Below are 26,792 nucleotides of genomic sequence, written 5' to 3' on the forward strand. Positions count from 1 at the left end.
TTCTTCATCATTGAGAAATAAAACTCCTCGAAATGCATTCTCTCTATTCTTAACTCATGTACTGTTTAAATAATGTCTTTAAATTACACATAAGATAAAAAAGATGCAAATACATAATGCTGCATTTATTTTGTTTCAACAAATATCGCTGAGTGCAACCTGACCACTAAGTTTGACTAAAGTTACCTTCTGTATCATCCCCTTTTTTGACACTAGTTCCTTAGATTTATACAAACACATGAAATTTTTGACAAGAGCATCACATAGGCACTATTGAAACACATGAGCAACTGAACAATTTTATCTATCCTTTAATGACTGTCATCGCAAACATCAATAACAGTATGTACATTTTTAAAATTCTCTTTAACACATGAAATTTAGCTAGGGAAAATGAATGAAATTGCTAATTTATTTCCACAATTTCCATCATGAATAGACATTCTCTATTTGCTGCATAGTTTTTTCCCCCACTCTTTGCTTTATAAAATAACAGCGATTCCATTGGTTTACCATGACCCATTGGCAATATTTGGTCATATAGCAAAAAAGAGTGTGCTTTATACAAATTAAGCTTCAGCAGTTCAGACTGGTATGTTTGCATTTCCTGAGGTTTCAGTGCCAGATGATTCATGGAATTTGACCAGAAAAGAGTGAAAATAGGAAAGTTGACCTCATGTATTAGCCACACACACTTAAGATACATACAACAGGGATGCCTGGGTGGCTCAGTAGGTTAAACCCTCTGCCTTCAGCTCAGGTCATGATTCCAGGGTCCTGGGATCGAGTCCCACATGAGGCTTCCCGCTCTCTGCCTCTCTGCCTACTTGTGATCTGTCAAATAAGTAAGTAAAATCTTAAAAAAAAAAAAAAGATACATACAACAAAGTATTTTCTGATTTGGCAGAATTTTTACAAATCTTCTTTCTTATCTAACTAATATAATTAATAATGAATAGTCTTTCATTTTCAAAATATCATTTAAATATTTTTAAGATCATTATCAGTAAAACTGAGTAACATGCATAATCATTCCCATTATAAAATTGTTCCACAATACTTCTAGAGAATCAAACACAATGAAACAGAAGAAAGCAGCTTAATTTAAGAAATCAAGAATAATTAATATTAATATAATATTCATGTCAATCTACTCTTAGTAAACTTTATTCATTGTGTTCATACTATTAAGTTTTCACCAAATTTCTGTTTATTTCCTTCAGATACATATTCATTTGTGTGGAACATATAGCAAACTTAAGTATATGGAGAAGCAGAGAAACATCTCAGAATTCATACTTCTAGGACTTTCATATGACCAGAACGTAGAAATATTTTGCTTTGTGCTCTTCTTATTCTGTTATATTGCCCTGCTGGCAGGAAACCTTCTGATCCTTGTCTCCATTCGATGCAGTCCTCTTTTCCACCAACCCATGTACTACTTCCTCAGCCACTTATCCTCTATGGACATCTGCTATACCTCTAGTATTACACCTAAATTAATTGGTGACCTGCTAGGGGGAACAAAAACCATCTCCTATGGTAATTGCATGTTACAACTATTTACCATGCACTTCTTTGGAGGTACTGAGATCTTCATTCTTACCGCCATGGCCTTTGATCGCTATGCTGCCATCTGTAAGCCTCTCCACTACCTGCTTATCATGAACAGAACAAGGTGCCATCTCCTAGTCTTGGCTGCGTGGGCTGGTGGGACTCTCCATTCTTTTCCTCAATTACTGATGGCAATCCAGTTGCCGTTTTGTGGTCCTAATGAACTCGATCACTACTTTTGTGATATCTTCCCTCTGCTGAAAGTTGCCTGCACTGACACCTACATCACTGGTGTCCTTGTGGTTGCCAATTCAGGTATGGTCGCCTTAGTTACCTTTGTTGTCTTGTTTGTTTCTTATGTCATTATTTTGTTTAGTCTAAGACATCACTCAGCTGAGGGAAGACGCAAAGCCCTCTCCACCTGTGGGTCTCATATCACTGTGGTCGTCTTATTTTTCGGGCCTTCGATCTTTGCCTACCTTCGAACTCCAGCCAGTTTCCCTGAGGACAAAATATTTGCTCTATTTTACACCATCGTTGCTCCTATGTTCAACCCCTTAATCTATACTCTGAGAAATACAGAGATGAAAAATGCCATGAGGAAAGTTCTGTGTCAAACATTATTTTCAAAGGAAGTACGCAATTAATTCAAGCAAACTAAGAAAATTTACAAAAAAAAAAAAAAAAGGGCGGGGGTGTTGATGTGACTAAAGGAGCTAAGAAATATTTCATAGTCTTTATATTCCATAGCTATCATGACTAGAATGCATGAAAAGAAGTGGAAATATAAAGAAATTTAAAGGGATAGGTAAATGAATCCTAATTCCCACATACCAGGATTAATTGAAAACTTAGTTTTATAGAGTATTAAGGAGGTGTGATTAGCATCACCTGTAGAAAAAACTGCCAAATCAAATAAAGCAACACTATTTGGTTAGTGAATCATAAAGACAAAACAATTTTAATGATACTTCTATTAAAAATCTTGGGCTTATTTGCCAGTTCTCATCGTGATACATGTTCTTCACTAGTGATGAAGTTGAAATCTAAAATTAAAATAATGACTTTAAATCATCACAAGTATCTTTATGATAGCACATTCATTTCTACTTCCTCTGTGGGCATTCAGAAATCAGCTGTACAATGAAGAAGTCCATACAAGAGAACCTGTTTTAGATCAGCTCCTGGTGATCAGTTCTCCTGAATTCGTATTAAAAATAATAGTAATACCTAGTTAAGACAGAGCAAGAGTCAATAATTCAGGCTGCTAAAAACACAATTACTTGTTTTTCCACCATTGACCAGAATATAAAACATTTCTGATAAAACCTAAGGGACTGAATAATAAGTGTAATTGTTGACAATCCCTACCTATCTCCAGTTGGTAAGTGGAAAGTTAATGGATCCAGAACTGAAGACTTTCTCTGCCATAGAGAAAGAGAGAGGGGAGAAGAAAAAAAGAAAAACAAAAAACTTAGCAAAAGACAAATTAAGATATGGTCAACCAACAAAAGAAAATTATAGTACATTTTGCAAGCATATTTTAGCTGCATATACATGTTTATAACTGGTTATTTATAATTGTCAAACCTCAGAAGCAACCAAGACCTCCCTCCATTGGTGAATAGATAAATAAATTGTGATTTCTTTGGACAATGGAATATTATTCAGTGCTAAAAAAAAAGGGAGCTATCAAGCCACAAGATGATACCCGGGAAAATTAAGTGTGTATTACTTAGTGAAAGAAGCCAATCTGAAAAGGCTACCAATTATGATTGAAACTATATGAATCCTGGGAAAGGCAAAACAATGGAGACATTGACAACATCAGTGCTTGTCAAAGGTTAGTTGGAGGGTAGAAAGGATAGACAGAACTCAGAGGATTTTTAGAGCAGGAAGCATGTCTCTATGTTAGTATAGTTGTGGATACATGTCCTTATGCATATCGAAACCCATAAAATATACTACATCAAGTGTGAAACTAATGAAAAGAGTATTTGAGGAGATAATAACTTGTGAGAGTAGCTTCCTTTGATGGTAAGAGATGTATCACTCTGGTGGGAGAGCTGTCTGTGTGGGGGGCAGGGGTGTTATGGGAAATCTTTGTACTTTCTGCTCAGTTTTGCTGTGAACCTAAAGTTGCTTTAAAAAATAAAGTTTATTAATTAAAAATATACACTATGGCATGACAGACATACCAAAACTTGTAAGTGGAATGAACAAGAGACATCTGAAAAAGATTTTCAAAAAAAAAAAAATAAATAAATAATAAAAAAGAAAGGCCTTTTTTGCAAGCTTGTTATTCTATTTAAATAAAGGTTGCTTAAGAAAAAAATATATATATATATACCTTTTTTGCATGAGATAGGATTTGAATAAAGGTTGTTTAAGGAACACAGCAAATGGCATTATAGAGAAGATGTTAGATAGCAGGATTTTATTAAAAGGGAGATGGTAAAAACATGGAAAGTGTTTTAGAATATGTAAGTAAAATGCAAGAGCTACAATCATTCTGGAGGCTGGAAACAAACAGGTATAAAGAGCAAGTAAAAAAAAAAAATAGATGAAGAAGGTGAAATCAACCAGAGCTGTTACAGGAAGGGAGGAAGTGGACACAAAGAAATAAAACTGTTGTCAGATTAAACCTTTTCTCCTAGGCATGTTCTATACTCTTTCATTACTTAGCTAGACCTAAGAAAGCTGTCTCTGAACGTGAAATAGAAGTTCAGATATTTAAACAACAAATTCATTTTAAAGTTCTCATTTTATAGCGGTTGTTATTTGTTTTCATTATCCTGCTTTCTCAATAGTGTGAATTTCTCTTTTAGAACATTATTAGTGCTCAAAATTATTATTTGCACACAATATTGACCAATGGCTAAGAACATTTTTTTTTTTTTTTTTTTTTTCTTTCAGATTTTATTTATTTATTTGACAGACAGAGATCACAAGTAGGCGGAGAGGCAGGCAGAGAGAGAGAGAGAGAGAGAGGAGGAAGCAGGCTCCCTGCCTAGCAGAGAGCCCGATATGGGGCTTGATCCTGGGACCCTGAAATCATAACCTGAGCCAAAGGCAGAGGCTTAACCCACTGAGCCACCCAGGCACCCCCATTTTCTGCTACAAATCTAGACACACATTCCAAATTAACCAGATATTAGCATTCTACAAACCTAACAACTTTCACGGAAATGACTTCAGACTTCTTACTGTGGCTTTCATGTCTAATAAGTTGAGAACATAAACTTTATTTTCATTGAGATATAAGTGATGTATAACATTATATTAGTTTCTTCTAAACAACATAATGATTTGATACTAGTATATATTGAAAAATAGTCTCTGCAATAAATCTAGCTAACATCCATCACCACACATACTTACAAATTACTTTTTTGTGACAAGAACTTCTTAGATGCCACTCATTTTTACTACACAAAATCCTACCTGAGATATTGAAGATGTAGATTATAGAATTACTCCATATCAGATTCTAGACCTTTTTTTTTTTAATATTCTAGACCTTTTAATGGGAAAACCCAAGCATATGTTGCTATTAGTTGAGACTTATATGCACTTCTGCATTTATAGATGTGAAAATGTTGACAAAGTTTGCATGTAATAAGACAGGAACATAAGGGAAAAATTAAAAAGCATATAAACATAAGTATTAAAGACTATCTGGTGAAATGTAGCTAATGCTTTTTGCTGCAAATTCCTCATAAGGTATAACAGCATTCAAATTCATGCTTGCAATGTTTGAGTACCTCAATTTTTAAGAAGTAACCACAGATGATATTTTATATTCAATAATGAGATTAGCATAGCATACCAGCATAAACTGTAAAGGATTTCAGAGCATCAATATGTGTGGCTCATATAATTAATTTGTTTAAAAATTCAAATAAATTATTTTTAAGCACTGTAATGGAGGAAAGACACATTCTCACTAACATGTTTTCTAATAGATTTTCTTTATAAAGCAGATTCAGATTTGCAGGAACATTACACAAAAAGTACAGTGATTTTCCATATACATTCTAAGCTCCTCACAATTTCTGTTCGCTGACATCTTGCAGCGGGGCCGTATATTTCTCACCACTAGTGAACCAATATGGGTACAGTACTCTTAAGGTCCATAGCTTACATTAGGATTTGCTCTTGGTGTTACCAAATTTTATGGATTTTGACATATGCATTATGTCATGTATCCGCCACTATAGTATCATCCAGAATAGTTTTCCTTCCCTAAAATATCCCATGTTCCGCCTATTTACCCCTTCTCCTTTATCCTTGAATTTTTGTCAACCAGTGATTTTTTTTTTCTTTTTACTATGACCTGCTTTTCTATCAGGAAAAGGAATTCATAGTTCATGTCTGTGATGTAAATATATCTGTTTCAAAAACTAAATATCATCCTTGGGACTATCTTATTGTCTTAGTAATTAATATTCTAATATTCACTATTATCTACTGCTTATCCACTCTTCTTCTGCCACATAAATATATCATCCTTAATTTAGGTCATCAAGCTATAATTATAATAATTAATATTATAGACAAATTACTATAATTGGTATGATTCAAAAGAAACCTAGCACCCCCAAAATTAGAAGGGACCAATATAGGAGCATAAAGTAGATTTTACCAAAAGAATACTACTAGGCATATAAACCCAACCATTAAGGTCTTCTTAATATCAAAGAACTACCTCAGAAACATGAATTTTCTCACCATGTTCTGTTACTGTTCTAGAAGAATGTAGATAAACATATCATAAGATTTTAGAATATAAGGGTGCCTGGGTTGCTCAGTCAGTTGAGTATCTGACACTCGATTTCAGCTCAAATCATGATCTCAGTGACAAGGGATCTCCATCTCAGGCTCCATGATCAGTGCAAGTCTGTTTGAGAGTCTCCCTCTGTCCCACTTCTGCTCATGCGATTTCTGTCTATCTCACTCTCTCTTTCTCTTCCTAAAATTTAAAAAAAAAAAAAATCTTTAAAAGAAAGAATTTCAGAATATCACCCCAAGAATTGGAAGAAAGATTATTAGTTAACACAGTGTCCTTCACAATATGAAACTCCTATAATTATTTGAATCTGATACTTTCTACCGAGTCAGGAAGAACAACTACATTGAAGGTTCATGGTCAGCTACGATAACACGGAAGTGCCTAATAATGGAAATTGGAAGAAGAAAAACCTCCAGTCTGTGGATGCAAACATTCAGGGTGGTACAGAGCAGCAGAGAACACCCGGAGTCCACATGAAGAGGGACAGAGCAAGCTCTAGATCAAAACCACCAGTGATAAGGCAGGCAAGACAGGCAGAGACAGAATGGTGGAGCACATCTAAGGCAATAGACCTTATGTACCTGTTTGTAGCTTATGCTGTCTATTCCTTTACATAAAACTGACTTAACCCCAACCAGTGGGTGTGTGTCCATATTGATATTTTCCTGAAGGAACTAGTGCTCATGTCCAAAACAGGAGTATATTCGCACAACCACATTAAGATCATATTCTTTATGGACTTCTAGGCAAATCCAAACTATGAAGAAAAGATTTGAAACTTCCTTTCTTTGGTCATCTGAAATCCACATCTTGCTCCATAATTTTCTATGGTAGCTTTCCCTCCTGCATTCCTCAGAGTGTCAGTCAGAGTGTTGAGCAAGCTGTTCCAAGTGTATAAAACACTGCTATCATCTTATCCATGGGGAAGGTGTTTGCAGGACGTGTGTATATAAATATACAGGATAACCACAACGAAGTGGAAGAGGGCTTTTCTCCTCCCTTCAGCACTGTGGTGTTCAGTGAATGCAAGATGGTAACATAGAAGCATACCAGCGGACAGAACTCAGTGGGCAAATGGCTCCAATTTGGATACCAGGAGTAGGTTGATGACATAGGTGTCTGCTCAGGCAAGTTTCACCAAGGGCTGCAAAGACACAATAACCTTGGTCATTGGAACCACAGAAGGGTAAACTCAAGGCCAGCAACATCTGAACTAAAGAATGCACACAGGACCCCACCTAGGCCATAGCCACCAGCATACTACAGACCCGTCGCCTCACTATGGTTGTGTAGTGCAGGGGCTTACAGATGGACACGTAGTGGTCAGCAGCCATGAGGATTAGGATGAAGATCCCCAGGAAGCCAAAGAAATTAACTGAAAAAGATGTGTATCATGCACTCACTGAAAGCAATAGTGATCTTCTTTAAAAAGGGCATCCACAACCATTCTAGGGGTTATGGAAGTACAGACGCAGATGTCAGATTAGGATAGGTAGAAAAGGAAGAAGTACATTGGACTCCTGAGTGTCCAGCTGTTCTTGACAGTAGTAATAATCAGAAAGTTACTCAACAACATCATCAAATAGAAGTACAAGAAAGTGACAAACACTATTTCCTTCCTAAAAGGATCCTGGATCAACCCAAGCAGAAAAATGTATTCATATTATTCAGCTGCATGATCATGAATGAGGAGAAGGAAAGGTTTGAAAAGATTTATTTGCCAAAAAATAAAATAATTAATTTACAGTGTTCTATTGAATGTTACAGAATAATTTAAGCAAATTATTTCATGGTACTATGTGATATAGTGGGATATTTTAACAAAAATAAATACCCCTCATCAGCTACATTCTGTGTGTTTTTGTTTTTTTTCATCTCACTACAATATTGTGTTCTCAATTCTTAATGACCACTTCACTGAGTGCTGTGAGTCCCACGTATCTTACCTTCCTTCAGCACTCTTCAAATATACCTCTCTCTAGGTTCTTTCCATAGTTTGGCTATTGAGGAAGTGGTGATGCAACATGGGGGCTTAAGTGGGTAGAAGAAGAATGAAACAAGATGGAATTTGGAGGGAGACAAACCATAAGTCACTCTTAATCTCACAAAACAAACTGAGGGTTGCTGGGGGGAGGGGGGTTGGGAGAAGGGGGTAGGATTATGGACATTGGGGAGGGTATGTGCTTTGGTGAGTGCTGTGAAGTGTGTAAACCTGGTGATTCACAGACCTGTACCCCTGGGGATAAAAATATATGTTTATAAAAAATAAAAAATTAAAAAATATATATACCTCTCTCTAGATTTGACGTGATTCTGACTAATTTTGCCAATTCAATAATATAAAATTAAGATATGTTGCTTTATTCTATTATTTCCCTCATCCTTTTATATTTAATAAATATTAGGGTAATGTTTTGTATAGTACATCACTCAGTCTATAGGATATATTTGACTGCTCTTGAAGGTTCAGGAATATTAATGCAACATCATATGTTACTCCCAACCCTATAAGGAAAGTCTTTCTTACATATATATATTTATATATCATATACTTGTCACACATATCTTTATAAATGTATGTTATTTGTCAATACATAGTCTTCTGCTTCTCCTGCATATTCTCTTAGATAAAGCAGCTTTAAAGGAGGAACAAGAAATACAGTTTTTCAATAATAATATGCATCAAACTTTGAGCACATTTGTGATATTTAGGACTTCATAAGTACAAATGAACAGAAATGAATGTTCTTTCATGTTTGATAATATCTCACATATTCCTATTTCTTTTTTTTTCTTTGCTTTTTTTTTTTTTTTCTTTTTTTATAAACAAGGAGGCAGAGAGTGAGGCGGGGAAGAAAGCCCAATGCAGGGCTCGATCCCAACACCCTGAGATCATGATCTGAGCCAAAGGTAGAGGCTTTACCCTCTGAACCATCCAGGTGCCCCTCACATATCCCTATTTCTGGTTTTCTTTTGCTAGTTTGTAAAAAGCAATCCTTACAGCATTCAGACCCTCTATAGAATTGGGAGACATAAACTTCACAGTTCATATTTTCAGGAATAAACATTTTAGCTTTAACATCTTAGATCTTTGGTGACTGCCTATGGAGTGTCCCCTGGAAGTTGGTGTAGGACCAGATCCTGGTTGTAGTCCCCTAAACCCCACATTCGTGGAACAGATCAGAGAAGCAGAAATGGGAGGGAGATGCGCATTTAAAAAGAACATAGTCTATGACTTCTCCCTTCAATTCTTTTCAGGTGTAAAAGAGAGGAAAGCAAACCATAAGAGACTTAACTACAGAGAACAAACTGAGGGTTGCAAGCTCTTTCTGTTGGGATTAGGATTCAAAATGCTTCCCCTCCCTGCTGGCCTCCAGGACCCCCCATTTTGCTCTTCTCTCAAGCATGGGATGCAGTCCTAGACTGAGTGGGAATCAGCATCTCTAGTCCTCCAATATCCACAGGGTATTATTTTCTGATGACAAGGAATTACTTAGATTGTCTTGATCAGTGTCTCATTGATTGAAAATTGAAAATTGTTTAGGTATATCCTATGATACCACATTTAAGTTGTTTACCAAGCTACTTATTTAACAGTTAGCTTAAATTAACTTGTTTTGGTAAATAAATCTATTTATAAAACAAACAAACAAAAAAAAAGAACAGCATTAGATGTAATAAGGTAAGAAGAAGACTGATCAATAACTCCCAAATTTATTGACCTCCACTTTACTGTTCACTGTTGAACACTAGGAGCCTGATAATAATTTTTGCCTTGTTAACAATTAGGGGTAGGAGGTCTTATAGTAATTATAGTAATTCAAGTCATAGAATGAACAGTTTAAGTTTCTTTATTCCCTGATGAAATTAGAGTTTTATTATATTTTAGAGTAGAATCAGTTTCTCAGAATACGGGCCATTTTTAAATGATATACACTACATGATATACACTAGCAAAAATGTGTTGAAAGCATAGGTTTTGAAATTGTGAATCCTGGGATTTAATAGCTTCTAGTGAACTTTGCTTTAGAAGCCTTCTGCTTTTTAAAGTCATCTAGCTACATTTTAGCTAGGCTTGAAAATGTTTGCATTCACATTGGGTATCAATTTGTGCACTGGATAAAACAGTTCCCAGAATGCATTCTCCCTATTTTATACTCTATTCCCTAAAGTATTAAGATGGTACAAAACATACAAATTTGTGACTTTTTTGTACATTCAGCAATGTAACAAATAGTCACTGAGTGCTGACAACAAAATTCTTTTAAAACCACATTCTGTATCATCTTCTTTTATTGACTTTTATTGTCTAGATTGTATATAAAACCCTTTAAATTTTTTAGGAAAAACTGTAAAATAAGATCAACTCAGATATGCTTATCAGAAATTCCATTTTTTGATCCTAAACCCTAAACCATAGTTAAAAATGTGCAAAAGAGGGGCACCTGTGCGGCTCAGTGGGTTAAGCTTCTGCCTTCAGCTCAGGTCATGATCTCAGGGTCCTGGCATCAAGCCCCACATCGGGCTCTCTGCTCAGCGGGGAGCCTGCTTCCCTCCCTCTCTCTGCCTGTCTCTCTGCCTACTTGTGATCTCTGTCTGTCAAGTGAATAAATAAAATCTTAAAAAAAATGTGCAAAAGACTTTTCTTTTGTTGAAACTTTAATAAATTAAACTTTTGTTACCTAAATAATATAACTAGCAGTTATATTTGGTTGCTTTAAGGTAATCTAACACTTCAAATAATCATTTGTCTTATTAATAGTAAAGCTGAAAAATTATATTATTATACCCATTTCACATTAGATTTCACAACTGATTTGTAAAATACAATACATAATACAAAAGGAAAGTTAATTCTAAATAATAAGAATAATTTATGTGAATATTTCATAATTCCCAACCTTTTTGGGGCAAATTTTATATTATTATCATGTTGATAATTCTTTACACAAATTAATGTTTTCTTTCTTTTCAGATATTTGCAAACTAAAATATATGGAGAAACAGAAGAATGTCTCAGAATTCATCTCTTTGGGATCTTCTTATAATTGTAACATACAAATATTTTCTCATGTTCTCTTCTTACTCTGTTATGTTCCTACCCTATTGGTAGGAAAACTTATCTCTATTTACCTCAGCCCTCTTTTTCTCCAACCAATGTACTATTTCTTCAGTCACTTACCCTTTATGGACAACTGCTCCACCTCTTCTATGACACCCAAACTGACTAGTGACCTTCTAGAGGGAAGAAAATCTGTCTTCTATCATAATTTCATGTGACAACTCTTTACCATGTACTTCTCTAGAAACATTGAGGTCTCTATACTGACCATCATGGCCTTTGATTACTCTGTTGCCATCTACAAATTTCACTACATATTTATCATGAACAGGACAAGGTGCAATCTCCTAGTCTTAGCCGCTTGGGCTGGTGGAGCTCTTCACTCCTGAACTCAGTTTCTTATGGCAACCCAGTGGGCCCTTTTGTGGTCCTAATGAAATCGATCACTAATTTTATGAATTTTCCCTTTACTGAAAGCTACCTGTACTGATACCCACTTTGCTGGTGTCTTTGTAGTTGCAAATCAGGATTGGTTACCTGGTGACATTTGTGGTTGTATTTTTTTCCTATGTCATTGTTCTCTTTAAGAAACCACTCAGCTGAAGGAAGACACAAAGCCTTCTCTACCTGTGGGGCTCAGATCACTGTGATAGTCTTGTTTTTGGGGTCTTCAATCTTTGCCTACTTTTGACCTCTGACCACTTCTCCTGAGGATAAAGTATTTACTCTATTTTACACTACCATTTCTCCTATGTTCGATCCCTTAGGCTATCTTCTGAGAAATTCAGAGATGAAAATCCTATGAGAAAAATATGGCGCCAAACGTCATACCTAAACATCTGTATTTAAAAACGAGGAACAACTAGATGTGGATGAAGGAGCCAGGAAAATATCTCACAGAGTAACTGTTCCATTGGTATCATTTATGGATGCCAGAAATAAGATTTATGGATTATAAGTACATGCTGGTCAAAGACAGATTCTACCTTACAAAAATGAGTTTGGAAATGTAGTCAATTGTGTGGATTCTTGAGATGATGTGAGCAGAGTTATATGTATAATTTAAAAAAAAAAATTGGGGCTATAGCTTTGAAAGCACTTCTGTATGATATAAATTGAAATATTGACTAACTAGAATTTAAATAAAATCTTGAAATTAAAAAATAAAAAAAGAAAATTTTGAATAATTGTAGTCATATAGAACTTCTATAAGGGTAGTACAGTTCCTGTTTTCCCCACTGTTAATATCTTATCTTGTAATTATGCATTTTTCAATATTTAGAAACCAACATTGATTCATTACTATTAACTAAACCCTAATCTTTATTTTGATTTCATCTGTTTTCCCACCAACTTTTACTGAGACAGAACTGACCTACAACATTGTGTCAGCTTAAAATACAAAATGCAATTACTTAGTCCATGTATACATTGTAAAATGACTACTACAGGGTCACCTGTGTGGCTCAGTAGGTTAAGCATCTCTCTTCAGCGTAGGTCATGATCCCACAAGTCCCACACTAGGGAGGGGGAAGTCCCTGCTCAGTGGGGAGTCTACATCTTCCTCTCCCTCCGTCCTCCAGCCTCGGCTCATGCTCTGCCTCTTTTATTTTCTCACAAGTAAATAAATAAAATCTTTTAAAAAAATGATTAATAAAGTCAGGTGATCCAGCCATCAACCTCACATTACCTTTTTTTTTGGGGGGGGGGTGAGACATCTAAGATCTACTTCCTTAGCAATTTTTAATATATAATACCATATTGTTAACAAGACCCACCATGCTAAACATTAGATCCTAAGAATCTATGCATCTTATACCTAGATGTTTGTTCTGACAAATAAAATCTTTAAAACATTTTTAAAAAGGGACACCTTGGTGGCTCAGTTGGTTATTCCTAGGTATTTTAACCCCTTGACCAATATCTCTCTCCATTTTCCTACCACCACTATTCTCATCTCTGCTTCCATGGGTTCAGCTTTTTAAAATTCCACATACGAGTGTGGTCATGCAATATTTGTCTTTCTCTGTCTGGCTTATTTCACTTAGCATAATGTCCTCAAGATCCATCCATGTTGTTACAAATGGCAAGAATTCCCTCTTTTTTAAAATAGCTATAGTCAGATAGATGATGATAGACAGATAGAGAGAGAGATGATACTTAGATAGATAGGTGATAGATAGATGTAAACATTCATGGAATATTCACCAAGGTTGTCTATATTCTGAGTGATAAAGCAAACTTAACAAATTTGTAAACATTTGGTGTGTCATGTGAATATTAACCCTGGTGATTCACAGACCTGTCTGGGGATAAAAATATCTGAGTGATAAAAAAAAAAAAAAACTTAATACAACATATAAAACACATGTTAATCAAAAAAAAAAAAAAAAAAAAAATTTAAAATAATAGAAATCAGTCAATGCACTTTCTTAGTCCATCATAAGATGAAACTAGAATTAAATAATAAAAAAATCTGGAAAAGTTTGTACTTAGAAATTAAACAATACAATTATAAATAACCCATGGATTGATGTGTAATTCTCTGGGGAAATTTTAAGAATTATTTAGAACTAAATGAAAATACATCATATTAAAATGCGGAGGGGCAGTTAAAGCAGTGCTTTGAGGAAATTTAAAATGCTGACTGTCTGCATTTTAAACAAATTTAAAATCAGTAACCTAAGTTTCCATTCTAGAAAAGTAGAAGAAGAACAAATAAAGTCCAGGTCTAGCTGGAGGAAGAAAATAATAAATATTAATCAGGAAAACAATTACATTGTAAGCACAAAAGAAGTACAGAAAATCAATGAAATTAAAAGCCATTTTTTAAAAAGAATAATAAAATGTATAAACCTCTGTCCAAGATAACCAAGAAAAAGGAAAAAAGACACATTGCCAGGATTAAGGCTGAGGGAGGAGACATTATCCTTATTCTATAGACGTTAAAGGATAATAGGACGATAGTATGAATACTTTGATGCCATAAATTTGTCAGCTTAATTGAAAAGACAAGTTCCTTGAAAAACACACCCTGCAAAAACTCACCAAAGAAGAAAAATATAATCTGAATAGGTTTATATCTATTAAATAAATTGAGTTAAACCATCTGCAAAAGGACAGTTCTGGCCCAGATGACTTCAGTACTGAATTCTAGCAAACATACAAGGAAGCAGTAGTACTCATTCTACTCATTCTCTTCAAGTGAAAAAGGAACATTTCCCAACTCATTTTATGCGGTCATATTACCTCAATACCAAAACCAGGTAAAAATACATCAAAAAATGAACACTAAAGACCATTATTCTTATCAATGCGGACATAAAAACCTGTACTGAACCACCAATGCACCTCCACTAAAAAAAAAAAAAAAAGAAAGAAAGAAAGAAAGAAAAAAGAAGAAATGAAAAAGAAAAAAGAAACCAATGCATCACAGCCAAGTGGGGGTTTGGTTGTCCTATTTGGTTGTCTTATTTCCTAACTCCTTCTTTTCAGGTTAACCCATTAAAATGAGAACATGTACTTCTCACTTATTAATACAAGACTTCTGTGTGTAGGTACTTCCTTCACTGGGGAGCTTTCTTTTATTCTTGGTACCTCTGGGTGCTTGTCTGCTGACAGTCATCTCAATCTGTCATGTATCACAATTTTGTGGTGTAGCAATAGCTTTTTTTTTTTTTTTTCATTTTGCTAGGCTTTTGGAGGGCAAGGGCCTTTCTTTACTGTCTTAGTGGTCTCGTAGCTCTTAACATGGCACCTTGAACTTACTAGGACCTCAGTCAATGGCTGTGGCACTGAACTGGCCCCCCTCTGAGCTTGCTTAGCTTTTCATTTCTGGCTACTGGTCTTACCACTACTAAATGCCTTGGCTACAATTATGTTTTCTGATTAAAAAATTTAAACCTCTCAAGATTTTATTTTCTCTGTATTTCCTGCTTATTCCTCCCATCTTGGTTTATCCCATAACTCCTCAGTTTTGTTTTGTTTTGTTTTCCTCAAATTTACCTGTTCCATTTCAGTCACTCATTATTTGTCACTTATCTTTTCTCCTCTCTGGGTTTCATTCCCCGTTTGAGGACACATGTTCTCCAGAGCCAGTTTGGATCTAATCCCTCTAACCCCATGGTTACATATTCCTCTTTCTTCATCTAAGTGTTGACACCTTCTTTTCTTGCCTTGCCTGCTTACTGACTTAGGGAAGGCACTATGCTTCAATTATTTGTTGAATAATAATGACGAAAGTTTGAACAGTTCTTTTTTAATCACTTCTGCTAATAGAAATAGCTTAGCAGATGTTTGCACATACTTTCAAGTCTGGGCATAAGTAAGTTCATCTCAGCTTGTGAAAAACATCTTACTAAAATCAGAAAATAATGTTAAAAATTTAAGTTTGGGGGTCATTGATTTCCATTAAACTTCCATGGAGCCCTAGGAACAAGCTGAAGATACCTTCAGTGAATTATATGAAACACCATCTTCAGGGGTGTTACACATGATAGGGAAAAAGGATGTAGCACTAATTATTTCTCCTTATGTGCAAGTTTGTCTAAATTGAAATGTGTTTAATCTTGGGGAAATTAATTGAGTACAGCAGAGCAAGTTTTTGTGTAGATTTCTCTCTTAATTACTATGGAGACAGCCAGAGCCTTCATTAAATAATAGTCATTACATGTACTTTGAAAAATAATATAATACTGTAGGGGGCTTACTTTGATATTGGTTTGTACATCGCGTGAAAAGATAAATTAAGGAAAGAAAAAGCTAATCAGGGACGCCTGGGTGGCTCAGTGGGTTAAGCCGCTGCCTTCGGCTCGGGTCATGATCTCGGGGTCCTGGGATCGAGTCCCGCATCGGGCTCTCTGCTCAGCGGGGAGCCTGCTTCCCTCTCTCTCTCTGCCTGCCTCTCCATCTACTTGTGATTTCTCTCTGTCAAATAAATAAATAAAATCTTTAAAAAAAAAAAAAAAAGCTAATCAATGAGAGAAACAGATGTCTAAGACACGGCAAACAGAGATTAGTTCATCTCCTCATGGTTGACATTTCTCCACATGACATTCCTCGAGCAAATATGTGTTATGTGTCTAATTCCAAACACAGACATCGGTGTCATGACATTCAGTCTCCTGAAAAATGGCCAGTCTAGCCGAGGAGAGACAGAGATGCACAAAATCAAATGGAAGTCTCTAAAGGTCGTATAAGAATATCTCCGATAATTAAGAGAAAATGTTATTTTTGGCCGAGAGGTATGAGAAGTCCTCATGCAGGAGCTGTGTTTGAGATCAGTTTTCAAAAGGGATAGAGGTTAAATAGAAGAGCATGCCTACTGGAGGGAAACCACAAATGAGAATCAAAGGGGAAGAAATACAAGGCTTGAATGGGAAAACAATGAGAAGTCAGTTTGGTTGGAGTCTAAGGAACAGTGCTGGGGGGGTTTGGGGGAAGCTGAAAATTCAACATGACCAAATAGAAGTTTACATAACATTGGGGTTAATAACAATAGTAACAAAATAATCATTTCCTCCCGGGGTCTTTTCAAGCATTGGGAATAATGAAGGAAAACCTTTGTGCAGTCTCTGGTGCTGAGTATGAGGCAATCCTGTGACTATGACTGGTTTTAGGAAGGCAGTAGGAGGCTGCCCACAGCCTCAAGTCCCACAGTCCAGACAGTCGGATGGTTAGAGCATGTGTCTGACGGGATGGGGCTGGGAGGGAATGAAGCAGCTGGGAGACAAGTGGGTAACAGGTATGCTCCGGATCTGACTTCTAGAATCCATTTCTGGACTTGGCCTCTCTCTAGAGCTGGAACTCGGGTACAGATAAGGAGAGAGTCAGTAAGTGGGAAAAGAAGAAGAAAAACTGGCAAAGGACAGAGAAGGCAAAAGACTTCATTCTTCTTGACCTTTGATGAGAAATTCATTTTTATTTTTTTCTGAGCTATTTACTACACATTTGCACATTCCATTTCAGAATCCAGAAATGTCCTGCACAGTGTCAGGGCGGGGGTGAGGACGCAGGACTGATGAAATTAAATGTGTATCTGGTTTACCACCTGGAGGCATGAGGAGAACGCCAGGTTCCTGATGACTCTTTTTCTCCCTGGAAATGGCTGCCTCCACACTGTGGCCTCCCATTTGTGCAAACTCATCAAGCCTCTTTTATGTTCCCACCATTCTCACTCCCATTTTCATGCCTGAATGCAGGAATGATACTGAGTTACCCTCAAGTAAGCTTGTCTTTCAAGGGAGTAACCAAGTAAAGCCCCTTCCTTTCAAGAGTATTGATTCTATCAAATTTTTCTGTCCGATTCATCTTTCCTATAAACCAGTTTACGTGGCTCATCAAAATGTGTTTGAGTTGGATGCTAATCCAGACCCAATACTGATTTGATGTAAAGGAGGGTTTCTAAATTATGCTTGCTTCGGCATTTCTGTTATGTTGGGATTCTCACTGGGGATGGACCAGAATTTTACAGCTTCACTACGAGGGCTAGCTGCAGACCTTGTCCACTGTGGAGAGCCAGTGTCTCAGACATGTCCGTGCACTGTGTTGAAGCCAGATGTCCTTTTTAGATTCTCGGCATGACTTAGAAAACACACATAACCTACAATGAATGCTTATTCTTGTTACAGTTACAATTATTCAAACCACAAGCAGACTTCACTTGTTTGGCTGGAAAGGTCAGGTTCAGGCAGAAGAAGGCAGATGTCTGCCGGTATTTTTGCCATGACATTGCTTTTGTGTAAACTGATGGAGATTCAGCTGATATACATCTAAAGAAATTCAGTTAAAAAAAAATCTGATGTGATAAAAATAATTTCTTATATATATGAAGTGTTTTATTACACAATTTTCATGAATTTCTTATCTCTATTTTAAAGGTAAGGAGACTGAACTTGGGAGGTTAGAAATTCAGTCCACATCTACTCACTGGCATGCAATACAGAAAAGTTTCAAACTCAAATCTCATCACTAGTTTGCCAGAACTCTTAACTGTAAGGTAATGCTACCTCTCACCATTGAATAATAAAAGAAAGAGCAAAGTTTGCTGTGATAGAATGCTTAATGAAGTGTCATTTCTTTTGTAAAGACAATAATATTGGTTAGTGCCTGTTATGGGTAGCCTAATAGTGATTGGCAGCTCGCTCTAGTGGTTCATGCTGTGTGATGCCTGAGAGTCTTATTTTCTTGCTACATCCTAATGGTAACTTTAAAAGGTAGATATAATTATCTCCATGTTACAGAGTTGAAAGCTGAGGTCTGAAGAAGTAGAGTGACTTCCTTAAGAAAACCTACAGTTTCTTGCAGAGCTGGGCTTTGAACCCAGATCTACCTGCCTATCGTGCTCATCTCTGCAATTTTCACTGTGCCTCACTGTGAGGTAACAGGCTAATATAAAAACAGCACTCAGCATTAAATTTTTTCATTAGAAAATACGAACATAACAAATAATATATTTTGATAACTATCTATTTATTTAAAAAATACTGTGAGGATTTAAAATGAAAGACCATTATTTCCCATGTACACAGACATAAAAAATTTTAGCAAAATGAATCAGAGACAACAATAAAAACTAATACATCACAACGACGTGGTGTTCATCTGCAAGCTTTGTTCAACAGTTGAAAAACAATCAGGGTAATTCACCATATTAATAGACCAAAGAAATAGAAGTATATGATCATATCAACAGATGTAAAAAAAAAATTTCGACAGAATTCAACATCTTTTTATGATCAAAATCCTCATAAATCTAGGGACAAAATGAATTTCATTAGCCTAATAAAAATATCTATGAATAACCAATAGCTAATACAATAATTAATGGTAAGAGACTAACGTATTCTAGAACAAAGCAAAAAAGTCTTTTTTTCACCACTAATTATTCAACATTGTTCTGAAAGTCCTAGCTAATGTAAAAGACCCTCCAAAAGCCATACATAGTAGAAGAACAAATAAAACTGTCCTTATTTCTATGCAAAACAACTGCCTATATATTTTTTTTAACAACTGCCTATATTAAAATTCCAGAGAATCTATGAACACCTCTTGAGACTAGTAAATGAGTTTAGCAAGTTCAGAGGATACACTGTCCACATGCATAATCAATAGCCAGCAATCAAAAAATGAAATATAAAATTAAAAAAATAAAACCTATTTCCATATAAATTTAATGAAATATGTGCAAGATCTACATTCAGAAAGTGATAAAACAATAATGAAATAAATCAAAGAAGAGCTGAGCAAATGTAAAATATACATAGCTTGATAATTAGAAGATTCAATACTGTGAAAATATCAATTTCCCCACTCCCAGCAAGGTTTTTTTGTTGTTGTTTTTTTTGTTGTTTGTTTGTTTTAGGATAGCAGCAAGATGATTCTCAGACTCATATGAAAAAGCAAACAACTACAATAGCCAAAATAATTTTTTTTAAACCTCGCAATGTTGTAGGACTCATATTACACAAAGTAGAGTTAGTATAAAGTTAGAATAATCAAGAGTATATGCTATTACTGGACAGTGGAGTATTGGTAAAAAAGCATACAGACAAAGATCAATGGAACAAAAAGGAAAAGGTACTTTGGTGGAGAAAAGATGTTTTTAGCAAACAGCGCTGGAACAACTGGCTGTCCACATGCAGAAAATGAACTTAGACCCATGACACAGTTTACACAAAATAGCTCAAAATGCATCCTAGATATGAAAGCACTGTAAGGAACTCGGGAAGATATACTTTGATACTGGAAGACATACATTTAACCTTTTCTAAGGGGAAGAGAATCCATGAAGTATATGAGCTTGTGAGTAAAGAAGTAGAGCTGGAAGGGGAGGGACAGTGAAGTCAAAGTTAGTCAAGAAAAGAGAAGAGGAATCGTGGGGGTTCCATGGAGAAAAGTCTGATCTGAAAGAGACGTAAAAACACCTACTAAATTAAGATTAAGGGAAACTACTAATAGCAAGAGCAGAAGTTTGGAGGAGAAAAACAACGGCTTAGTTGGATTATAAGAAACAGATTGATTGTAAGGTGATCTCCCACAATCCTTTTTGTAATTTCTGTTTTAGAAGCAAATCAAAAGCTTGTGGGGCGCCTGGGTGGCTCAGTGGGTTAAGCCGCTGCCTTCGGCTCAGGTCATGATCTCAGAGTCCTCTGCTCAGCAGGGAGCCTGCTTCCTCCTCTCTCTCTGCCTGCCTCTCTGCCTGCTTGTCATCTCTCTCTGTCAAATAAATAAATAAAATCTTAAAAAAAAAAAATCAAAAGCTTGTGCTGATTCTCAAAGCCTATGAGCTTGAGCTATTTTTATGCTTTTTTAAGCATTGAATAAGGCACAAAATGAGTATTCATGTACAAAATAATGAATGATTATATATCCATTAACTTTTACTCAAGACAAAAAAAAAAAAAAAAGCATCTTTATCCTTCCAGAAGCTCATGCTCTTTCTCCCCACACGTGTCACCTCTGTTTCATGGGAATCACTTGTTTACGTTGTCACTTTTCAGTGCCCCGGTTTGTTCATCTGTGAAATGAGGCTGGTGATACTATCTATCGCACAGACTTGTTGTATAGAGAAATAGCTACCCCATCAGTGGTTCAGGTCTGATGAAGAGCACATGCTCACTAAATATCTGCTGTCGCTGGTGGAGCTCAAGGCAAAGCAGAATCAAGTATGCGTTTTGAATAGAAGTGTAAGAAGAGGAAAGATTATTGAAAATGATGTAAGACCAGAGTAAAATTATGGAACATTCAACTCCACTGTTGACAAAGTATTTCAATGAGCATTTTGCAAACCTAAAAAGACATGAAAGGAAGTCCATTATGTCTGTAAATTTCCTTAAGATTTACCTTAATGGAAATTAATTTACCTTAGATGGAACTTTACCTTAATAGAAATACACCTTTAAATTTTTACTTTAAATGAGAATTAGAAAACATATCTTAAATGAAATACATTAAAAAATACACACACACACACACACACACACACACACATATATATATATATATATATATCTTTTTTCCCCAGAGAATAAAAAAAACAAAAACAAAAAAAAACCTCTATGTGGGAATGATGGATATCGTTTCTTAACATAAGGACCAGAACTAAGGTTCAATCCCCAGATTATAACACAGGGAAAAAGAAACTCAAATGGGCATAAACAGCAGGTCTCAGTCACTAAGGACCTTTTAATGAGTGGGATTCTAACATGCTGCCGTGACCTCTTGTGTAGGGCATTAGTCATCCAGCTGTAAAGCTGCCCAGGTAACTTGGATCTAAGAGGATACTAACTGGTGAACTGATTACTTGGGGACAGAAAACAATTAACTCAAACTAAAAAAGCAACACCTTGGGAGGAAACAAGTGTACTTTTAGGATATAAACATTACCTAAAATTTTACTTAGCATTTGAGCCTTGAAACCCTCAAGAATGATGTGGTGGTACAAATACAAAGCATATAAATTATTATTTGACTAATTTTGGAAAACGAAGTCCTCTTCTTGACTTCAAACTTTTTTTCTGCAGGTGATCTCCTATCATTTATTTGAACTGAAGGTATGACAGGTGAAAGTAGTTACAAAAAATGCATGACTATGGTATTATTTTTATGTATACATTGGAGGAAATTAGAACGTGGAACTCACAGTAGCCCTCACTGAGTTAAGACAAATTTCAAGTCAGAAACCTAAAGAAAAAAAATTCAAATATTTAAAGAATGCCTGTGATTTCAATGAAGATAAGTCATAAAAAACAATAAAAGAAGAACACATTCAAAGTAAGTGCAGAGGAAAAAATGTGAGTAATTTTTTTTACCATTATTTGCACAAATCTGTAATGATAGCTTTTTTTTTCTTAAGATTTTATTTATTTATTTGACAGATCACAAGTAGGCAGAGAGGCAGCTGAGAGAGAGAGGGAAGAAGGCTCCCTGCTGAGCAGAGAGCCCGATGCGGGGCTTGATCCCAGGACCCTGAGATCATGACCTGAGCCGAAGGCAGAGGCTTTAACCCACTGAGCCACCCAGGAGCCCCTGTAATGATAGCTTTTGAAAGAAAAACATATTCTTAACTACTATGTTGGGAAAACATATTAATTAGCAGCTCATTTTAAAGTAGATTTTACTGTGAATTCTATAGCATAAGACTTCTTGGTTTCAGAGAGGACTAAATTCAGAGATCTTGGTTGTCTATTGAGGGAAGGATCTCATATACTAGAGAAATAAGATCAAAGTCATGTGCTAATTTTGCCTGTTTTTTTAGACGCCTGCACATAAAAAAAAGAACAAATTATTACAACTTTAGGAAGATGGTCAGTAAAACATTGACCAGGAATAAGGTAATTTTAATTCTGCAGAAGACATCATAATGGGATTACTGAAGCTAGTGCCCTCATTCTACAGATAGGACATTTATATGCCAAGAATATACCAGGTCCCAAATGTGTAAGGTCTGGCAGTATTAGGGCATGCACCAAGATGGTTTTCTCCTACCTGTTTTTCTTGCTTGGCCAGCAGCTGAAGTTGCTGTATCACTACTCATGCTTGTGAGAATAGGAATTACATTGGTTCCTAGAGGAGCACATAAGCTGTATGTTTGTTTTTTTTCTAGAGCTGGCCTATTTATTTCAGAACCCTGAACTGATTTGGTTTGTGGTGTCTTACAGAGACTTGAGTCAATCTTACAATTCTGTGTTTCCTTTTACACATTTTCCCTTTAAACTTGAGTGACTAAAATTGGGGCCACGATCCACTCAGGAGTGATTCTGGTTTCATCTGGAAGATTCAGAAATGTGTGCAAATTTCAGAGTTGGGGCAGCCAGAGATCATGTTAAATTTATATTGTTATTTCAGTATTTTCCTTTTGAGAGGCTGTATAGTAAAGTGTTTAGAAACATAGGCACTGGAGTCAGAACTTCAGGTTATAAATTCTAGTTGGCTATATACACTAATCATGCTACTATGCATAAGTTCCTTAACCTCTATAAACCTAAAGTAATTTCATTTTTCCTTGTGCATATTAATTTTAATACAATTATAGTGTCATGTGTGTACAGTTTTGTTTTGTTTTTAAAGGTCTTTCTCACCTATGATCAAAGTTGAGTCTTCGTCTGAATTGTATAGACATGATATATTTTTCTGGGTTTCAAAGGAATAAGAACTTCTTAAAAGAAATTAATTGATGTGCAAAGGTCATATCTGAAGTTACTGGCTCAATTAAGACGTTACGGGATTCCTCAAAACTATAATGAATCATCAGAAAATACACGTGATTTTTTAAAATATTTTTATTTTTTATTTATTTTTTAAAGATTATTTATTTATTTGAGAGAGAGAGGGAAAGCATGAGCAGGGGGAGGAGCAGAAGGAGAGGGAGAAGCAGGCTCCCCGCTGAGCAAGGAGCTCCATGTGAGGCTAGATCCAAGGACCCTGAGGTCATAACCTGAGCTGAAAGCAGATGCTTAACCTACTGAGCCACTCAGATGCCCTACACATGATTTTTTACAGACACTAAAATACATAGTAGTTAGTGGTGATAACTCTGTGACTGTCAGGAGGTTGAACCTAGGATTGCCAGGCAGGACATTAAGCATAGCTACAGCCGTCTGCACTAGAACAACTAGAGATTCAAGTAATATTTTTAGCAAACTCTGAATGAATGCATACAGATTGATGAAATGGCTTTGCCTAAGAACATTCTAAGACTTTCTTTACTTAGGGACTTAAAATTATGCAAAAAGCCTTTATGCATGAGTGAGGATAAAGAACATATTTCAGATATGTTTAATGAATAATTCAAGCCAGTAGTATATTCAGCATTATATTTTATTCAAATTGAAATAGCCTTTTAGGGGAACCTGGGTGTCTCAGTGGGTTAAAGCCTCTGCCTTCGGCTTGTGTCATGATCCCAGGGTCCTGGGATTGAGCCCTGCATTGGGCTCTCTGCTCAGCAGGGAGCCTGCTTCCCCCTCTCTCTCTGCTTGCCTCTCTGCCTACTTGTGATTTCTGTCTGTCAAAAACAAAGAAAAAAAAGTCTCTTTAACTTACTGGCTAATATCACTGTAATCTGATTTGGAGAATTGTATGAAGTTATTTCTCAATAATTTATCCTTAACAAATTCAAGTTCTTAAAATTCCACTATGAAAATGAATATTTTTATTTTAAAATTCCATCTCTACTACAGTGTGATTATTCATTGTATGGGTGACCATGTTAACTCAGTAATAGAGTTGAAGAGGAAGTTTAAATCAGAATTGCTTAAGAAGTCAGGTATAAGGTTAGGGCTGAACCGTGACCCTGAATCATGAAAATACAGGTGTAATGAAGATATCTGGTCAGAATTGATCCGAAATTATAAAAGTATTGGGTGGGTCACATTGTTAGGCAATCAGTGTTGTGTTTTAAGTAACATTTAAGACTCAACTGGGGATTGATCAAAGGCCTTTGTGTTCACTAAGGCAGACATTGGTCACAATTGCTCATAGATTTAATGGAAATCCGTTATATGTGTTCTCCGACAGTCTTCTTTGGAATTATGTTAATTGAATAATTGGTTTTTATTCTCTGAGACACTTGGATGAGGTATAGTCAACCTAGTGAATTCCTTGAATAGGATATGATCATCACTCTACTCAAGAACCCTTCTAAATATGGCTTCATGAATTCTGTATTTCAGGTGATTATTGTATTCTATCTACAGTGGACCATGGATCAAAGCAATAATGTCACGGTATTTATTCTCATGGGACTTTCCAAAAACAAGAATATTGAAATGCTTTGTTTTGTATTATTTTTATTTTGTTACATTGCTATTTGTGGGGGAAACTTGCTCATCATGATTTCTATCATGTGCAGTCAGCTAATTGAGCAACCCATGTATTTTTTCCTTAATTACCTCTCACTCTCCGACCTTTGCTACACATCCACTGTGACACCCAAACTAATGACTGACTTACTGGCAGAAAGGAAGACCATTTCTTACAGTAACTGCATGACACAACTCTTTACCACACATTTATTTGGAGGTGTGGAAATCTTCATCCTCACAGGGATGGCCTATGACCGCTACGTGGCCATCTGTAAGTCCCTGCACTACACCGTCATCATGAGCAGAGAGAGGTGTAACACTATCATCACAGCCTGCTGTACTGGGGCCTTAATCCACTCTGCCAGTCAGTTCCTCCTCACCATCTTCCTACCCTTCTGTGGCCCCAATGAGATAGATCACTACTTCTGCGATGTGTATCCTTTACTGAAGCTGGCCTGCACAGACACATACAGAATTGGTCTCTTGGTCGTTCTTAATTCAGGACTGATTGCTCTGGTGACTTTTGTGATTTTGATGGTGTCCTATTTTCTGATATTATACACCCTTAGGGCTTACCCTGCAGAGAGCCGCTCCAAAGCTCTTTCCACCTGCACTTCCCACGTCACAGTCGTGGTTCTGTTCTTTGCACCTGCATTATTCATTTACATTCGGCCTGCCACAACTTTCCCAGAAGACAAAGTGTTTGCTCTTTTCTACACCATCATTGCCCCCATGTTCAATCCTCTGATCTACACACTGAGAAACATGGAGATGAAGAACGCGTTGAGGAAAGTGTGGTGTCGTCATGTACTGTCGGAAGGAAAGTAGGTTTGCAAAAGCTTTTCTGATTTTCATGCTGTGGTTCCTTGAAACCTAAGACTGAGTAAGGTCCATTCTAATCATCCGGCCCCGCTGCTTGGAGGGATAAGAGGGCAAGCAGGAAGCATCATCCCTGTTGTTTTATGGTTCACTCTGACACCTTATCAACAAATGGAGTGTAATTCTTATTCACATGCCTCTCCACCTAAGATAGGTATTAAGAATTAGGCTTATAGGGGCACCTGAGCAGCTCACTAGGTTGAGCATCTGACTCTTGATTTCAGCTCAGGTCATGATCTCAGGATCCTGAGCTCGAGCCCCGTGGGACTCTGCACCCAGTGGGACTCTGGCTGAGATTCTTTCTCTTCCTCTCTCACTGCCCCTCCCCACTGTGTTCTTGTTCTCTCTCTCTCTCTCTCTAAAATAAATACTTTTTAAAAAAAGAATTGTGCTTATGTGTTATAAAACAATCAGATGATATCTTATGTACAAAAGATTATATCACCTATTGGCCATTGTATTGGGAAAAGTAAAAAAGATAAAACAGAGCATGCATTTTTTTTTTTACCTTAAAATACTAAAGACCTAAAGAAAATAATACCTTCAATTGTCAACTGTTTACTCAACCATGAACACAGAAAGTTGCATGTAACATTTATATGCAGCTCATGCATTACCACAAAAGGAACAATAAAATCCTGTAATCAGCAACCAGATGAAGAGTTAGAAATTACCGGTACCTGGAGGCCTCCTTGTTTCTCTT

The 26,792-nt window shown here is 36.2% G+C and overlaps 2 protein-coding genes across 2 annotated transcripts; both read left to right on the forward strand.

Moving 5' to 3' along the window:
• Nucleotides 1–1,265: 1,265 nt before the first annotated feature.
• LOC101681073 (olfactory receptor 4P4-like) lies at nt 1,266–2,201 on the forward strand. The gene has a single exon (XM_004782172.2). The coding sequence runs from the start codon at nt 1,266–1,268 to the stop codon at nt 2,199–2,201; it is 936 nt and encodes a 311-aa protein (XP_004782229.1).
• A 22,907-nt stretch (nt 2,202–25,108) lies between these two features.
• LOC123388229 (olfactory receptor 4P4-like) lies at nt 25,109–26,038 on the forward strand. Its single transcript, XM_045067528.1, has one exon. The coding sequence runs from the start codon at nt 25,109–25,111 to the stop codon at nt 26,036–26,038; it is 930 nt and encodes a 309-aa protein (XP_044923463.1).
• The last annotated feature ends 754 nt before the right edge of the window (nt 26,039–26,792 follow it).

The sequence above is a fragment of the Mustela putorius genome, unplaced genomic scaffold, assembly GCF_011764305.1.
Source record: "Mustela putorius furo isolate JIRA1106 unplaced genomic scaffold, ASM1176430v1.1 tig00000127_pilon_pilon_pilon, whole genome shotgun sequence".
In the NCBI taxonomy this organism is placed as follows: domain Eukaryota; kingdom Metazoa; phylum Chordata; class Mammalia; order Carnivora; family Mustelidae; genus Mustela; species Mustela putorius.